Source organism: Phyllobates terribilis, unplaced genomic scaffold, assembly GCF_046119375.1.
Source record: "Phyllobates terribilis strain yellow unplaced genomic scaffold, ASM4611937v1 Scaffold_13__5_contigs__length_258822181, whole genome shotgun sequence".
Taxonomy (NCBI): Eukaryota; Metazoa; Chordata; class Amphibia; order Anura; family Dendrobatidae; genus Phyllobates; species Phyllobates terribilis.
This window is the reverse complement of record NW_027362773.1, coordinates 253,306,494-253,324,953: the sequence shown is the minus strand read 5'-3', so window position 1 is coordinate 253,324,953 and position 18,460 is coordinate 253,306,494. Positions and strand designations below refer to the sequence as shown.

General features: G+C 48.6%; 1 protein-coding gene across 1 annotated transcript in view; it reads left to right on the top strand.

Annotated features, from left to right (window-relative positions):
* Positions 1-18,460, top strand: part of TSNAXIP1 (translin associated factor X interacting protein 1) — an 86,839-nt gene that overhangs the window by 58,305 nt on the left and 10,074 nt on the right. The window contains exons 8-9 of the mRNA XM_073659395.1: positions 15,145-15,314; positions 18,066-18,225. Of these exons, the coding sequence (XP_073515496.1) occupies positions 15,145-15,314; positions 18,066-18,225 (330 nt within the window). The remainder of the gene's footprint in view (positions 1-15,144; positions 15,315-18,065; positions 18,226-18,460) is intronic.

Here is an 18,460-nt window from a genome sequence, read left to right as displayed (position 1 = left end):
ACTGCTACGTCCCCACTACTACAAGCAGAGACGGAGCTCTGCGCCTCCCTACCGCGCTCTGTAATCTCCCCGCGCCTTTGCACCGGATCCACAGCAGAACCCGGGCTGGGCTGGGCAACGGGGCTTATACAGCGAGCTGAGCCTGCCCGCGACTCAGGGGGTACAGGGAGGGGGGCATAGACATAGCTTACCGCTTCCTGCAGCTTTGGCTTGGTCTTCTTTGCCTTTTTGTGGCCCCCAGGTGCCTCTTCTGGTAGATCGTCACCAAGATGGAAGTTTTGGAGGCACACTGGGGACTCCAGGAGCTTAATCTCCGCCATTAGCGCCCCTCCCTGGCCGCTGCTGTCACTGTCCTCCCCAGAGCCAGCAGAACTGCGACCGGATGTCACTGTCGCCTGTCCTGCAGGGAGCTCGCTGCACGTGGCCTGCGGGTGACTTTGCAGGCTGCCAGGTGGGGCTTCCTGCTGGTCATCATCACTCTCATCATCCACCTGGCTCTCAGGCTGCAGCCCTATCTGCCTTTGCTCTCTGGTATCAGCCATTTCTCTAAAGTGGTCTTCATTTATAAGTTTTTCTTTGAAAGGACCACTCTGCTCCCTGATGGTGGCTTTCCTAAGTTCCAGGAGTTGAATTTCACTGGTCAGTCGCTTTACCTCGGCTTGGAGCTTGGACTTTCTTGGTTTGGAGGCCCCTGCAGCTTTTGCGCTTGTGCAGCGCAGCTCCTCCTGGAGCCTCCTGATGAGCTTACTGGCATCTTCATACTCACGGAGGTGGATCATGACCTGGGAGGCATAGGTGGACACAGACTCCCGGGGTCCCTGCAGCGCCCACCCCCCTCAGGGAGGTCGGCCTCACCTCCGAGAGCACTCAGCTTTCCTCCAGAAGGAGCGCCATCTTGCACGCCGCTGTCAGGCTTTTCCTCCATGCTGGAAGCCTTGCGGCTGCTGGGGGTCTCCACAATCCCGGGGGGAGTAGGAGCCACATTGCTGCGACTCCTGGTGCAGCGTCTCACCCCCGAGTCCTCTGATGTGCAGGCCGGTTGCTGGTTTCTTCTGCCCCCCGCCGGCCTGGTTCGGGAAGCAGAAGCCTGGGACTTGGCTCCATCACTCATCCCAGAAACCCGCTCCCTCCCTGGGAAAGAGAGAGAGCAGGTCCCCAGGTGGAGAGGTGTTGGTTTCTCAGAGATCAGGAGCTCACAGCAGGATCTGCAGCCACCACACCCGCAATCACCACACTGACTAGCACCTGATCAGAGCTGCACCCAGTATGCTGCTGGTGCAGTCACTGTGTACATACATTACATTACTGATCCTGAGTTACATCCTGTATTATACTCCAGAGCTGCACTCACTATTCTCCTGGTGCAGTCACTGTGTACATACATTACATTACTGATCCTGCGTTACATCCTGTATTATACTCCAGAGCTGCACTCACTATTCTCCTGGTGCAGTTGCTGTGTACATACATTACATTACTGATCCTGAGTTACATCCTGTATTATACTCCAGAGCTGCACTCACTATTCTCCTGGTGCAGTCACTGTGTACATACATTACATTACTGATCCTGAGTTACATCCTGTATTATACCCCAGAGCTGCACTCACTATTCTGCTGGTGCAGTCACTGGGTACATACATTATATTACTGATCCTGAGTTACATCCTGTATTATACTCCAGAGCTGCACTCACTATTCTCCTGGTGCAGTCACTGTGTACATACATTACATTACTGATCCTGAGTTACATCCTGTATTATACTCCAGAGCTGCACTCACTATTCTGCTGGTGCAGTCACTGGGTACATACATTATATTACTGATCCTGAGTTACATCCTGTATTATACTCCAGAGCTGCACTCACTATTCTCCTGGTGCAGTCACTGTGTACATACATTACATTACTGATCCTGAGTTACATCCTGTATTATACCCCAGAGCTGCACTCACTATTCTGCTGGTGCAGTCACTGGGTACATGCATTATATTACTGATCCTGAGTTACATCCTGTATTATACTCCAGAGCTGCACTCACTATTCTCCTGGTGCAGTCACTGTGTACATACATTACATTACTGATCCTGAGTTACATCCTGTATTATACCCCAGAGCTGCACTCACTATTCTGCTGGTGCAGTCATTGGGTACATACATTATATTACTGATCCTGAGTTACATCCTGTATTATACTCCAGAGCTGCACTCATTATTCTCCGGGTGCAGTCACTGTGTACATACATTACATTACTGATCCTGAGTTACATCCTGTATTATACTCCAGAGCTGCACTCACTATTCTGCTGGTGCAGTCACTGGGTACATACATTATATTACTGATCCTGAGTTACATCCTGTATTATACTCCAGAGCTGCACTCACTATTCTCCTGGTGCAGTCACTGTGTACATACATTACATTACTGATCCTGAGTTACATCCTGTATTATACCCCAGAGCTGCACTCACTATTCTGCTGGTGCAGTCACTGGGTACATACATTATATTACTGATCCTGAGTTACATCCTGTATTATACTCCAGAGCTGCACTCACTATTCTCCTGGTGCAGTCACTGTGTACATACATTACATTACTGATCCTGAGTTACATCCTGTATTATACCCCAGAGCTGCACTCACTATTCTCCTGGTGCAGTCACTGTGTACATACATTACATTACTGATCCTGAGTTACATCCTGTATTATACTCCAGAGCTTCACTCACTATTCTGCTGGTGCAGTCACTGTGTACATACATTACATTACTGATCCTGAGTTACATCCTGTATTATACCCCAGAGCTGCACTCACTATTCTCCTGGTGCAGTCACTGTGTACATACATTACATTACTGATCCTGAGTTACATCCTGTATTATACTTCAGAGCTTCACTCACTATTCTGCTGGTGCAGTCACTGTGTACATACATTACATTACTGATCCTGAGTTACATCCTGTATTATACCCCAGAGCTGCACTCACTATTCTCCTGGTGCAGTCACTGTGTACATACATTACATTACTGATCCTGAGTTACATCCTGTATTATACTCCAGAGCTTCACTCACTATTCTGCTGGTGCAGTCACTGTGTACATACATTACATTACTGATCCTGTACTGATCCTGAGTTACATCCTGTATTATACCCCAGAGCTGCACTCACTATTCTCCTGGTGCAGTCACTGTGTACATACATTACATTACTGATCCTGAGTTACATCCTGTATTATACTCCAGAGCTTCACTCACTATTCTGCTGGTGCAGTCACTGTGTACATACATTACATTACTGATCCTGAGTTACATCCTGTATTATACTCCAGAGCTGCACTCACTATTCTGCTGGTGCAGGCACTGTGTACATACATTACATTACTGATCCTGAGTTACATCCTGTATTATACTCCAGAGCTGCACTCACTATTCTCCTGGTGCAGTCACTGTGTACATACATTACATTACTGATCCTGAGTTACATCCTGTATTATACTCCAGAGCTTCACTCACTATTCTGCTGGTGCAGTCACTGTGTACATACATTACATTACTGATCCTGAGTTACATCCTGTATTATACTCCAGAGCTGCACTCACTATTCTGCTGGTGCAGGCACTGTGTACATACATTACTGATCCTGTACTGATCCTGAGTTACATCTTATAGATCTTTTATTATAAAAATTTAAAACATAACAGTAATAACAGAAACATAACAAAATTAACAACCACAAAATAAACAGTGTAATGAAACTGGTCCAGCCGCTCCCTCTCCTCACACACATATTATACATATATATAGAATAATAACTACTCTTACTACAGACTTCTGGTCCGGTTACCAAAGAAAATAACCACAAACTATAAATAAAATAAACATAAAATAAACAATAGCTGACAAATATATACAAACTTTTTTTTTTTTTTTAAATTAATATACAATAAATTCTAACTATACAAATATATACAAAACTAAACAAAACACCCCACACTCAACCCCACCATTCCCAACCCCGGCACTGACCTGAGAGCTGGTCCTGCGCCTCATGCCTCAGTCCATGTCCAACATCTATAAGCCAGATCAGGCAGTGCCAGTTTTTCACCTAAATAACCAGTGTCCCAAAGTCCCACAAGATGAACCCACCTCCCTCCTTTTCCCACCACCCAACCTAACACCTACACCCAAATCCATATCCTTATATACAGTACAATATCTACTATATAATCGGCTTATCCCGTCTGTCCGTCCAGGAAATCCCGCGTTACTGATTGGTCCGGCCACGGCCAATCAGCGACGCGGGATTTCAGAACAAGTCGGGAGATAGCAGGGCTGACTCCGCCCATGTGGTCATGTGACTCACCAACTGCCCATGACGTACTGAACATGTTTTGTCAGTCACAGTGTGTGATGTACTTCTGTTACGTTTAATGAATACATTCTCAGTCACAGTGCGACATAGTTCAGTCACGTTTACTAAACACGGTAAGTCAGAGTGTGATGTACTTCTGTCACGTTTCATTCCCCGTGGTACGCAGAACAGGAGACCCCCGGCTGCAGCCGCAAATAGTCGTGATGTAAGCGGAAGTAAGAGCCGGCTGCAGCCGGGGGAATTACGTGCTGGCTGTGCGTCGTCAGCGATGTTGTCACAAGCAGTATTGACAACATGACGTAATTACAAAATTCATTAGGGGCCCCGGGGGGATACATTGGGGGGTTAATTTAAAGTAGTGCACAACCCATTTAAACACTGCTTCGCTGATTAGTCGCGCCCGGTCGGCCGCATACATATTCTAGAATACCCGATGCGTTAGAATCGAGCCACCATCTAGTATACAATAACAAACAATACAATAACCACAACTAACAAAGCCCAAGTTCGGCGCCTGCAGCCCTACATCACTGTCTACTGATCAAAACAAAACAAAAATCCATGGTGTCAGCAGCAGCCCACCACCAGGAGAGGAGATGACCAGACTAGGGCACACTAAAAGAAAAGCCCCTAAAGAGGAGAGCGGCCCTCCGTGTACCCAGTCTCTCATACTCCAGAGAGCGCACCTTCATCAGGTCACCGATTATGGTCCTAAGCACATCGTCCACTGGGAGGATTTTCCGTTGCGTCGATACTAAGCACCGTGCGTTCTACGTGTGATACCTAATCACTGTGCTAACTAGAAATAAGGTGCAGCGGTCCCGACCACCCAGGTCTGCGAATGCTCCATAGACCCATTCCGCATAAGAGAGACCGGCCAGCTGGGTCCAGCCAATGGAGGCGCCCACCCTGTTCTACACCTCTGTGTTAGAGGAACAACAAAGCAGGAAGTGGTCCTTTCTTTCCAGCATGGTACCACAATGCTCCCAAGGACAGTTCCTGTCCTCAGAGCTCCTACACTTCAAATTGTCCCTCAGGCTGTGTGCCCACGTGGCGTTTTTCAAGCGTTTATGCTGCGGAATTTCCGCAGCGGAAACGCTTGTGAAACGCTAGGTAATCCGCACCCCATGGTCCCCAAGGGGATTCCGCATGTTCTATGCACATGCTGCGGATTTTTCCGCAGCGTTTATGCTGCGTACAAAAATCTGCAGCATGTCATTTAATTTCGCGGAAGCGCAGCGGAACTCCCGCCATTGACTTGCATTGAGACGCATAGAAACCGCGACTGTACATTTTTACAAGCGGCTTCTATGCGTCTCTATGTGCGGATGGTACCCAGTTCTGGAGGAGAGGAGACTCTCATCCAGACCTGGGTACCATTGTACCTGTAAAAAAAGAATAAAATAACAAATAAAGTTTATATTCACCTGTCCGGCGGCTTCTCTCTGAATGCCGGCATCGTTTGAGGACCTGCGGTGACGTCACAGTCATGTGACCGCAGGCCCTTCACCGCTCTGTCTCGCGAGATGCCGGCATCCAGGAACCAGACAGGAACGAGCGCTGCAGCCACGCCGGGCATCGGGGGTGAGTATAGCTTTATTTGTTTTAATTTTTACGGTTCACACTGTATAAATCCATGCTGTTTGCATGGATTTATACAGTGTAACCTAGTTGTCAAGCACTTTCCAAGTGATGCTATCACCTGGAAAGCGCTTGTCAATCTGCATGCGGAAACGCATATGAATCTGCATGTGGATCCGCATGTATTCTGCAGGAAAAACGCATGCACAATCTGCATGCGTTTTTTTCTGCCAGGGAGATGCAGAAATGCTGCAGAAATTTTCTGCTTCATTTCTGCATCGTGGGCACATAGCCTCACACACAGTTTTCCATGGAAGCAGCGCCAAGCCAAGTCCCAAAACTTTGTGGGGATCCTGATAGAATTCAAAAGATGCAGACCCACCGCAAGATCCCAACTTGGGCAATCCCTGAGCGCCAGAGGCCTCTGTAAAAGGGTCAACAGAACCCTTTTGTCAAGGAGCTTCCTCGGCACCAGCGAATTACCTTCAGAACCAGGGTAGCGTAAGCCATGTGGTGTGCGTAGATCCTTCACTTGCCCTCCTGTCTCCTATTCCTGGAAGAAAGGCTGAAACCATCCCCTAAAGAAGAATACCCACGGAGGAGCCCTCACTTTCCAGAGGGTTGCAATATTGATCTTAATGAAGGTATTCACAAGGAATACCACAGGGTTGACCATACTCAACCCTCCTAGTCTCCTCATACGGTAAGTACCCTCCCTCTTGACCAGGTTCAGTCTATTCCCCCATAACAGTTGGAAGAACAAATTGTAGACCCAAGTCCAGAGAGGCTCCAGCAAGATGCACACACACTGCCCAGATAGATAAGCAAAGGGAACAGGTAAGTTTTGATCAGGTTTACCCTTTCCCTTAGGGTCAAAGACCAACCCTTCCATTGGTTCACCTTCTGAGTGGCTATCTCTAGCCTGCTGTCCCAATTTTGTTTGGGGTAATCCCCCTGGCCAAATTTGATGCCAAGAACTTTTGCAGAGACTTTGGGTCCTGGAAGGGTGTCCGGGAGATCAAAACCAGGCTCTTCTCCTCCCAGCCAGAGACTTTCACACTTATCCCGGGTGATCTTAGACCCGGATGCCTCCGAGTAGCAATTTACCTCTGACAACAGCCACTCTGCCTTCCCATCAGAGGAAACAAAAACGATGATGTCATCGGCATACGCCACCACTTTCAGAATGGCTTCCGGTGCTGCCCGGTCCATCCCGATCCCAGCCAACGGTCCAGGCTCCACCCTCCTAAGACGTGGGTCAACCACAAACACAGCAGCGTTCTCAAGGGACAACTCTGGCGAACACCACACCCAACCTCAAAAGAGCTGCCAATCCAACCGTTCACAAGCGGGAAAGTCTCTGCCCTAGCGTACAAGGTCTTAAGCCAGTCAACAAACCCCCCCTGGCAGGCCATACCTCAGGACAGACCAGAGGTACTCATGATTAACCCTATCAAACGCTTTTGCTTGGTCCAATGACAGCATGTACCCCTTCCAGTGGCCAGCCCTACCCTGCTCCACTGCCTCTCGGACACAAAGTACAGCACTAATTGTACTGCGGCCTGGAACAGAGCAATGCTGGGCCCCCGAAAGGAGCCGGGGTGCAAATTTCACCAGCCAATTAAACATTACTTTTGCCAAAACCTTATAGTCTGCATTGAGAAGCGCTATGGGACGCCAATTTTCAATGCAAGATGGGTCCTTACCCTTTGACAAGATGATCAGAGCAGACCTCCTCATTGATTTCGGCAGAGTGCCCGAGGAAAGACACTCATTGAATACAAAAAAAAGGAGCATGGATCGCACCTCCAAAAAATCATACATTTGATCTAATGCCTCTCGGCAAAAATATATATAACTGAACATGAGGTTCTTAGTTTAACATTCTGATCAGACTGTATGAAGCCCACTGCCACGCCACGGCAAACCTCGTAGTGGGTCCTAACATTTCCTGCCTGAACGGGAGCGGAGCCGTGTGCCAACCACCACCGCAGCGACAATGCACCAGCAGGGCGGGCGGTCTGATGCCTCACAGCACCCATGCTGCAAGACCGAGTCCCCATGACTCCAGGCCGCGCCGCCCCACAAGCACAAAACCACAGCAACAATGGCCAACATACTGCACCAACACCACATGAAAGGAGCATTGTGACTCACCTTCCTCAAGCTCTTAAGTGAGAACAAAAATAGGCTAGACCCTCTTTGCAGTCTCCTGCTAATTAAAATCGCCTGTGCCAAATGGGAGGAGTGCTGGTCCAAGAAAGGGGACTCGGTCTTGCAGCATGGGTTCTGTGAAGCACCAGGCCGCCCGCCCTGCTGGTGCATTGTCGCTGCGGTGGTGGTTGGCTCACGGCTCCGCTCCCGTTCAGGCAGGAAATGTTAGGACCCACTACGAGGTTTGCCGTGACGTGGCAGTGGGCTTCATACAGTCTGATCAGAATGTTAAACTAAGAACCTCATGTTCAGTTATATATATTTTTGCCGAGAGGCATTAGATCAAATGTATGATTTTTTGGAGGTGCGGTCCATGCTCCTTTTTTTTGCATTGCACTATCATTGAATATCTCAGTGAAGAAGGGAACCAAGGCGTCCTTAAAGGTCTTCTAGAATTCAGATCTTAAGCCATCTGGACTGGGAGATTTCTTTAGGGCGAGTCCTTCAATCGCCAACCTAACTTCCTCTTCCTTTGATCATCTCTGTCAAAACGTCAAGAGAGGGGTCTACCCCTGGTTCGGGGACGGCTTCAGCTAGAAAAGCCGGCATCGCATTCCAATGCTGATCCCTCTTCAGCAAGAGGTGCGAGTAGAAGGATCTGACGACCTCCAGGATCCCTGACCTGGATCTTTTCAGGGACCTCGCAGTGTCAACCAGTCCTGTAACAACTTTACTTTTCACTGACATCTTGCAGTTTTTGTAAGGGTCGGGCGAGCGGTACTTCCCATAATCCCTCTCAAAAACCAAAGATGCGTGTTTATCATACTGACACCTCATTAGCAAAGATTTCACTCTGGAGATCTCCTCGCGGCTACCTCCAGTTGAGACAAGATGCTCGAGTTTCCTCCTCAGGCCCTGATACAGGCAGTACCTGTCCAGACTCCTGAGACTCGAGAGCTGGCTGAAGAATGTCGCCACCCTTTTCTTGAACATCTCCCACCACTCTGACTTACTACTACAAAGATCCAGAAAGGGTACCTGGCTCTGAAGAAAATACTCAGAGGACTGTCTTATCTCCACTACTTCCAAGAGAGACGAATTGAGCCTCCAAAAGCCTTTTCCCATCCAGGGGGTCTCTGTAACATTCAGAGAAAACAAAATCAAACAGTGGTCGGAGAACTCCACCCCAACAACAGATACTGCTGAAGAGACAGCTTCCTCCTTTAAATAAAACCTGTCTATTCTGGACCTACAGTTGCCTGTATGATAAGTGAACCCCTCGTGGCCTGGGGTTTGCCAGATGTGGACATCCACCAGGCGATCCTCACTAGCTATACTATTAAGGGCGACACTATCAGCTTGTCTCTGGAACCTCCTCTATCCCAGGGCCTTGTAACAGTGTTGAAGTCCCCTACAAAGATGACCTGCCGACTCGTAAAAAGGTAGGGCTTGATCCTCATAAAAAGACACTTCCGGTCCCACTTAGATTGGGGACCATAGATGTTAATGAGCCGGAGCTCTTGTCCCTTCTTGAGGACATCTAATATCAGGCACCTCCCCATTTCTAACTCAGTAACCCATCGGCATTCTACCGATGTGGTAAAAAGGACCGCCACTCCGCTATACGGCTTGGCCCCAAGAGACCAATAGGAGGGCCCGCAACTCTACTCCCTCTTAGCGATAAACACCTCTGCCATGTTTGGCAGCCTGATCTCTTGCAAAAAGAAAGTGTCAGCTTCAACCCGGCTGAGAAAATCAAAGGCCGCAAATCTAGTCATATTTGACTTAATGCTGGCGACATTAATGGACGCCAGTGTCAACAGAGTGGGTACCTCCATCATTGGTGATTGAGTTAGGTGTTTGTTTTTTTCCCCCTCCCCTTATCCTCTGCCTCAGACGAAGTATCCTTCACCCTCTTTAATGACACAGAGGTGTCCATTCCCACATTTTTCCTTCTTTATTCGTCCTCGTCTCCAGACTCTGGGCCAGTCCCCCAAGGACCTTGCATCCCCAGGAGAAGGAGACTCGGCGCCCCCTGTAAGCTCCGCCGAAGCCGGAACCTCACCCTCGGCCTCCTACTCAGAGGAGGAGATGTTCTCAAGGGCTTGGAACCGGTTAGAAAGACCAACCAGAGGGGAGTCAGTTTTACCTTCCTTAGGTACCTTGGTCAGAGCGGGAGAAGATGTTTTATCTCCCTTCTTTCTCTTCTTTTTGGTGCCTAGCTTACGCTTGTCCTCTCGCCACCGCTTATTATCCTCATCCATACTTTCATAATGGGAGGATTCTGAAGCACAGGCGGTTTCCTCCCTGTGGATCCTCCTGACCTCCTCATCCAACTCATCATCCCTCGGGGCCTCAGCAGCAGCACTGGCATCCAGGACAGGGGCCGCCACAGTAGCCCGGGGCTCGCCTAGCTCCCTCTCCTGTCTGCGCTTGTCTAGACGCCTCAGCTGGGCAGGCATCTTTTTATTGCTTTTCTTCCCTGGCCCCTCAGCTCCCCCACCCCTGCTAGTCCCCTCCCCAGCAGAATAGGCCTCATGGCTTTCTCCCACCGGGGTCTCGACTGCATTAGCGAAGGAGCGAGGACAACGGCTGAATGAGTGACCTAACTCACCACACAGGTGGCATGTAATCTCCACACAAAGTGCAGCAAGATGGCCAACATCCCTACACAACGCACATTTCTGCACAGTGCCGTTTGCACTGAAGTGCGTGGGGTCGCCGCACCTGTGGCAGAGATTCAGTTGCCCCTGGTAGAAGACAAGGATACAATCCCTACCCAGGAAGGCAGATGATGGAATGTGGGCAACTGTGCCACCTGAACGCTTAAGTTTTACCATAAACGTCCAGGCCCCTGATCAGATACCAAACTCGTCGCGGTTTTTCTTTGGCATCTCATACCGACCAAGCCACATCATGATGTCATAACAAGAACGTGACTCGTTACGAGTCATCACGGTTACCTTCTCAACTTGGTTTTGGCGAGACACTGCCCGAATGACAAAGTCTCGCCAGCTGGGCTCATTTTTTGCCAACTCATAATTTGACCAGAAGAGCTCAAGCCTCTCCAGCCAAACAAAGCTGACATCAAATTCAGGCGTGGAATAGGGATGTATCAAGGCGTAGATGTCAATCTCCTTGAAGCCCATCAGCAGGAGCTCCACAACTTTAGACCTTGGGGGACATGCATCACTGCCCCTCCACCGAAGACGGACCACATTCCTACGCACACTGCCTGCCCCGGCTGTTGGAAGGGACCACACTGTATTCCCCCTCACCCTCCACCAAACCAGTAACCACAGCACTAGACAATGAATTGGTCTCATTCACACCCACCACCACATTCACTCCTGCTGGACCAGTAACAACGGTGGATGACATTTTGACCTCAGCATCATCAGGCACAAGGGGCTCAGTCACCTCCATAGAACTGGAGACAAACCTCACCCCTGGTCTTATGTGTGCCCTCCGCGTCATCAGTCGGTAATTTCTGTTTGACATTAGGTATAATGCGCTGCTGATCTTTAGCCGCTGTGAGGCGCCGCTGATCTTTAACATCAGGATCTTCCGGAACAGCGGTGCCCACACAAAATAGCGCTTCAGTGGGAGGACTGGAACTCTCAGCTCCGGCAGCCCCCTTACACTGCCGCCGCTTCTCAACTAAGTGATCAGCGGCAACAGCGTTCATATGCGCTGAGGCTACCGGAGCTGCCCCCGACATTAGGCTACTCCCCCCTCCCACAGAGGAGCGCCCACAGTATCATGGCCTGACCGAACACCCACCGCTGGGCCGCCCTCATTGTCCAGCCTCTCGGCTGAAGCACCTCCTGCTGCGTCCCCGCTACTACAAGCAGAGACGGAGCTCTGCGCCTCACTACCACGCCTTGTAATCTCCCTGCGCCTTTGCACCTGATCCACAGCAGAACCCTGGCTGGGCAACGGGGCTTATACAGTGAGCTGACCCTGCAGCCGACTCAGGGGGTACAGGGAGGGGGGCATACACGAATCTTACCGCTTCCTGCAGCTTTGGCTTTGTCTTCTTAGCCTTTTTCTGGCCCCCGGGTGTCTCTTCTGGTAGATCGTCACCAAGATGAAAGTTCTGGAGGCACACTGGGGACTCCAGGAGCTTTATCTCTGCCATTAGCGCCCCTCCCTGGCTGCTGTCACTGTCCTCCCCAGAGCCGGCAGAACTGCGACCGGATGTCATTGTCGCCTGTCCTGCAGGGAGCTTTGCAGGCTGCCAGGTGGGGTTTGCTGCTGGTCATAATCACTCTCATCATCCACCTGGCTCTCAGGCTGCAGTCCCATCTGCCTTTGCTCTCTATTATCAGCCATATCTCTGAATCGATCTTCATTAGTTAGTTTTTCCTTGAATGGACCACTCTGTTCTCTTATCAAAGCTTTTCTGATTTCCAGCTCATTAATATCAAGCTTGAATTGCTTTACCTCTGCTTGGAGTTTCGTCTTCCTCGATTTGGAGGCACCTGCAGCTTTGGAGCTTGTGTAGCGCAGCTCCTCCCGGAGCCTCCTGACGAGTTTACTTGCATCTTCATACTCACGGAGACGGCTCATGACCCGGGAGGCATAGGTGGACACAGACTCCCATGGTCTCTGCAGCCCCCAACCCTCCTCAGTGAGGTCGGCCTCACCTCCGTGAGCACTCAGCTTTCCTCCGGAAGGAGCGCTTTCATGCATGCTGTCAGGCTTTTCCTCCAAGTTGGAAGCCTTGCGGCTTCTCTAGGTCTCCACAGACCCGGGGGGAGTAGGAGTCACATTGCTGCGACTCCTGGTGGAGCGTCTCACCCCCGAGTCCTCCATTGTGGTGGCAGGTTGCTGGCTTTTCCTGCCCCCCGCTGGCCTGTTTCGGGGAACAGAAGCCTGGGACTTGGCTCCATTGCTCATCCCAGGAAACCCACTCCCTCCCTGGGTAGGAGACAGAGCAGGTCCCCAGGTGGAGAGGTGTTGGTTCTCTGGAGCTCTGGAGCACACAGCAGGATCTGCAGGCACCACACCCACAATCACCACAGTGAGCAACAGCTGATCAGAGGTGCACTTACTATTCTGCTGGTACAGCCACTGTGTGCATACATTACATTACTGATCCTGTACTGATCAAGAGTTACAGTGGTGGCCAAAAGTATTGGCACCCCTGCAATTCTGTCAGATAATACTCAGTTTCTTCCTGAAAATGATTGCAATCACAAATTCTTTGGTATTATTATCTTCATTTAATTTGCAACGAAAAAACACAAAAGAGAATGAAGCAGAAATCAAATCATGGATCATTTCACACAAAACTCCAAAAATGGGCCAGACAAAAGTATTGGCACCCTCAGCCTAATACTTGGTTGCACAACCTTTAGCCAAAATAACTGCGAACAACCGCTTCCGGTAACCATCAACGAGTTTCTTACAATGCTCTGGTAGTCTTCAGACTTCATAATGCCATGCACACGGTCAAGCAGTCCAGTGCCAGAGGCAGCAAAGCAACCCCAAAACATCAGGGAACCTCCGCCATGTTTGACTGTTTGACTGTAGGGACCGTGTTCCTTTCTTTGAATGCCTCTTTTTTTTTTCCTGTACACTCTATGTTGATGCTTTTTCCCAAAAAGCTCTACTTTTGTCTCATCTGGCCAGAGAACATTCTTCCAAAACGTTTTAGGCTTTCTCAGGTAAGTTTTGGCAAACTCCAGCCTGGCTTTTTTATGTCTCGGGTAAGAAGTGGGGTCTTCCTGGGTATCCTACCATACAGTCCCTTTTCATTCAGACTCCGACGGATAGTACGGGTTGACACTGTTGTACCCTCGGACTGCAGGGCAGCTTGAACTTGTTTGGATGTTAGTCGAGGTTCTTTATCCACCATCCGCACAATCTTGCATTGAAATCTCTCGTCAATTTTTCTTTTCCGTCCACATCTAGGGAGGTTAGCCACAGTGCCATGGGCTTTAAACTTCTTGATGACACTGCGCACGGAAGACACAGGAACATTCAGGTCTTTGGAGATGGACTTGTAGCCTTGAGATTGCTCATGCTTCCTCACAATTTGGTTTCTCAAGTCCTCAGACAGTTCTTTGGTCTTCTTTCATTTCTCCATGCTCAATGTGGCACACACAAGGACACAGGACAGAGGTTGAGTCAACTTTAATCCATGTTAACTGGCTGCAAGTGTGATTTAGCTATTGCCTATACCTGTTAGGTGCCACAGGTAAGTTACAGGTGCTGTTAATTACACAAATTAGAGAAGCATCACATGATTTTTCAAACAGTGCCAATACTTTTGTCCACCCCCTTTTTTAGGTTTGGTGTGGAATTATATCCAATTTGGCTTTAGGACAATTCTTTGTGTGTTTTTTCATTGAAGACAAATTAAATGAACATAATAATACCAAAGAATTTGTGATTGCAATCATTTTCATGAAGAAACTGAGTATTATCTGACAGAATTGCAGGGGTGCCAATACTTTTGGCCACCACTGTACATCCTGTATTATTCTCCAGAGCTGCACTCACTATTGTGCTGGTGGAGTTCATTTGTATGTATTGGGGAAATGGAGAGCAGTCTGTATTAAGGAGAGCATAGAGAGCAGTCTGTATTAAGGGGAGCATAGAGAGCAGTCTGTATTAAGGGGAGCATAGAGAGCAGTCTGTATTGAAGGGGGAATGGAGAGCAGTCTGTATGGAGTGTAGCATGGAGAGGTTTCTGGAGGGGGGATGGAGAGCAGTCTGCATGGAGGAGGGATGGAGAGAAGTCTGTATGGAGTGTTGCATGGAGAGTAGCCTGTGGATAGGGCATGGAGGGGATTCTGGAGGAAGGGGGGTGGAGAGTAATCTGAGTAACACTGGAGGATGAGGAGCAGTCTGTGTTAGGCATGGGGGGGCCATGGATGCAGTCTGTGTTGGAGGACAAAAGGCCTTTCTGCCCCATATTGGGCTCCTAGCCTAAGGAAGGCGTTCAGCACACCTGTACTCTCCTGATAGTTAGGTTTGTCTGCTGTATAACAAGTCATTTGTTTAATTAACACATCTTATGTATTGCAGAAGAGCAGGGAGAAGACCCGGTGACTTTAGCTGTGGCACTAAGAGCGGCCCGAAATGATCTTACAAAAACTCAAGTTCTACTGAACACATTAAAAGCTGATTATGGAGATGTTGTTCCCAGAAGAGACTTCGAAAATCAGGAAAAATATCTAGCGGCATGTGTACAAAAGGCAAGTATTTATATGTGTACTGTGTGTCATTTTTATATTGGTTGTGTTATCTTTTATGTGTTATTTTTGTGTCATTTAAAAACACTGTGCGTCAGCACACTGCGATTTAATGCACACATGAACTCCACCATCGCTATATATATATAAAACATGAAAGGTAGTTAGTTAATATTTTTTTTTATCAAAAAGCGTAAAAGTCATCCAACCACGACAAGGTGACCTCAGGTATGGATGGACCTGAACTCTAATGACTTAACTCTCATCTGTCAAGACAGGTCTCCAATGAACTGGGGAAGAGATAGGAGCCAGGCTTAGCTCTAAAGGTTGAGGGTTAGGGACTATACATATTTAGGTACACCTTGACGTGATTGGATGTCTTCTGAGTTTTTTTTTAATAACTAAGTTAACTAAGTACCTTAAGTTTTTAACTTTTACAGCAATAGTGGAGTTCATGTTTTCATTACGTGCAGTGTGTGTATATGGTTGTATACTGGACACAACGTATTTGTGCACCTGTGTATTAATTCATTAAGATAGGTGTGCTTGACCCCGTTTTATGTTTTTTCTTATTATTCTTGTGTTATTGTTTTGTGGTTGTCTGGCTGTACATTTCTTTCTAAAGAAAACCACTACCATTTTTTTAAACTACCCTCTGTAACGATTCCACCCCTCAGTGCTGAGCGGTTTGTGCAGTGATTGACAGCTCAGTGGTCCAGTCTGGCGCAGGGGTGTGCTGAGCTCTGTGCAGGGATTGACAGCTCAGTGGTCCAGTCTGGTGCAGGGGCGTGCTGAGCTGTCTGTGCAGTGATTGACAGCTCAGTGGTCCAGTCTGGTGCAGGGGCGTGCTGAGCTGTCTGTGCAGTGATTGACAGCTCAGTGGTTGAGTCTGGTGCAGGCGCGTGCTGAGCTGTCTGTGCAGTGATTGACAGCTCAGTTGTCCAGTCTGGTGCAGGGGCGTGCTGAGCTGTCTGTGCTGTGATTGGCAGCTCAGTTGTCCAGTCTGGTGTAGGGGCATGCTGAGCTGTCTGTGCAGTGATTGACAGCTCAGTGGTCCAGTCTGGTGCAGGGGCGTGCTGAGCTGTCTGTGCAGTGATTGACAGCTCAGTGGTCCAGTCTGGTGCAGGGGCGTTCTGAGCTGTCTGTGCTGTAATTGACAGCTCAGTGGTCCAGTCTGGTGCAGGGGCGTGCTGAGCTATCTGTGCAGTGATTGACAGCTTAGTGGTCCAGTCTGGGGCAGGGGCGTGCTGAGCTGTCTGTGCACTGATCGACAGCTCAGTGGTCCAGTCTGGTGCAGGGGTGTGCTGAGCTGTCTGTGCAGTGATTGACAGCTCAGTGGTCCAGTCTGGAGCAGGGGCGTGCTGAGCTATCTGTGCAGTGATTGACAGCTCAGTGGTCCAGTCTGGGGCAGGGGCGTGCTGAGCTGTCTGTGCAGTGATTGACAACTCAGTTGTCCAGTCTGGTGCAGGGGCGTGCTGAGCTGTCTGTACAGTGATTGACAGCTCAGTGGTCCAGTCTGGGGCAGGGGCGTGCTGAGCTGTCTGTGCAGTGATTGACAACTCAGTTGTCCAGTCTGGTGCAGGGGCGTGCTGAGCTGTCTGTACAGTGATTGACAGCTCAGTGGTCCAGTCTGGGGCAGGGGCGTGCTGAGCTGTCTGTGCAGTGATCGACAGATCCGTGGTCCATTCTGGTGCAAGGGCGTGCTGAGCGGTCTGTGTTTTGATTGACAGCTCAACTGTCCAATCTGAGACCGCGAGTTATTGAGCTCTCGTCAGGTGCTCTGCGTTTCCATAATTGCTCAACTATTTAACTGACCTGGCAGTCCCAGGTAGCTGTCAAACGTAGCTTTAGCTAGGTGTGGTTTGTTACTCTGTGCCTTGTATTTCGCTCATTGTTTTGCTGCCTGACCTTGGACCTCGTTCTGACCATCCGTCTGTTTAATCCCTTTGCTCTGATCCGCTATCCTCCTGGTATGTTGACCTCGGACCATGACCTGACTATGTTTTTGTCCCTTCCCTCTGTTTATGAGGTACACTCCTGGCTTTTGACCTCCGACTCCTCAACTATCCTGACTCATAGCTTGTCCGTGAGAAGTGACTGAGCACCACACCCTCCACTTGGTTTGCCTGTCATGGTCTGCACTTTTATGTACTATTATGTACTTACTTCCATGTAGTTAGGCCCCCTTTTTCAGACTTTCATCCTCCATCTTGATTCCATCTTTCACCCTGCATTTTATTCCTCTACACTCTGCTATAAATACCATGATGCAGCATGACCAGCTATAGCCAGTAAATCTATGTTTCCTGGGATAACACTGTGATTATCCTTCCTTTTATATTCTCTATAAATAAGCTAATATTATAAGTGTCCAGTCAGGTTAAACAGTGATCTCCTACAGTATAACTGTGTGATAGGAGCTGTGCAGTCATCATCATTATCTGTGAAAGAAGCTTCTCTCTTGCCCTTGTGGACAGCTTCAGTGGTACAGTCCATACAGTTTTATCATCATATGTGAACTTATATTGACTGAGGTGGTGACCCCTTTATAGATCATAAATGCATGTAATTCCCAGGAGGTCACCATAAAACCACATGACCCAACTGAACTCCTTCGGGTCAAACAGAATGCAATCAGAAGCCCTCTTTTATGAGGACAATGGGGAACTTCCCACCAAAACTGTTGATGAATTACCCCATCGTATATATATTTTATAAACATGGTACCTATATAATTGATCTTTATTGATGCAGATAGATGTTCTTCAGAAGGATCTCTCCCAATTACAGCAGGAACACAAGTCACTTCTAGAGATCAACCAACAAGTTGTACAGCAACGTGATTCTTTCTGCCATGAGGTGGACGATCTTCAGAAACGCAGAACCCCTAGGCCAGACTGGGAGAAGTGTGTAGGTATGTACAACCTTTGTATCATATATTTTTTTCCCTTCAATGCTAAAAATATATTGAATTCATTTGCAGATTGACGTGTTCAGTTTTGCACCCCTTACCTACTGTAGCTATTATATTAGGGTAAGCTCTGCACAGTCATCATCAGTAAACCCTGAAATCTGTTAGTATACAGTACATTACATTCAAATGAATAGCCATCTATATACTGTAGTACATGGATGACGGTGGGTCTGCA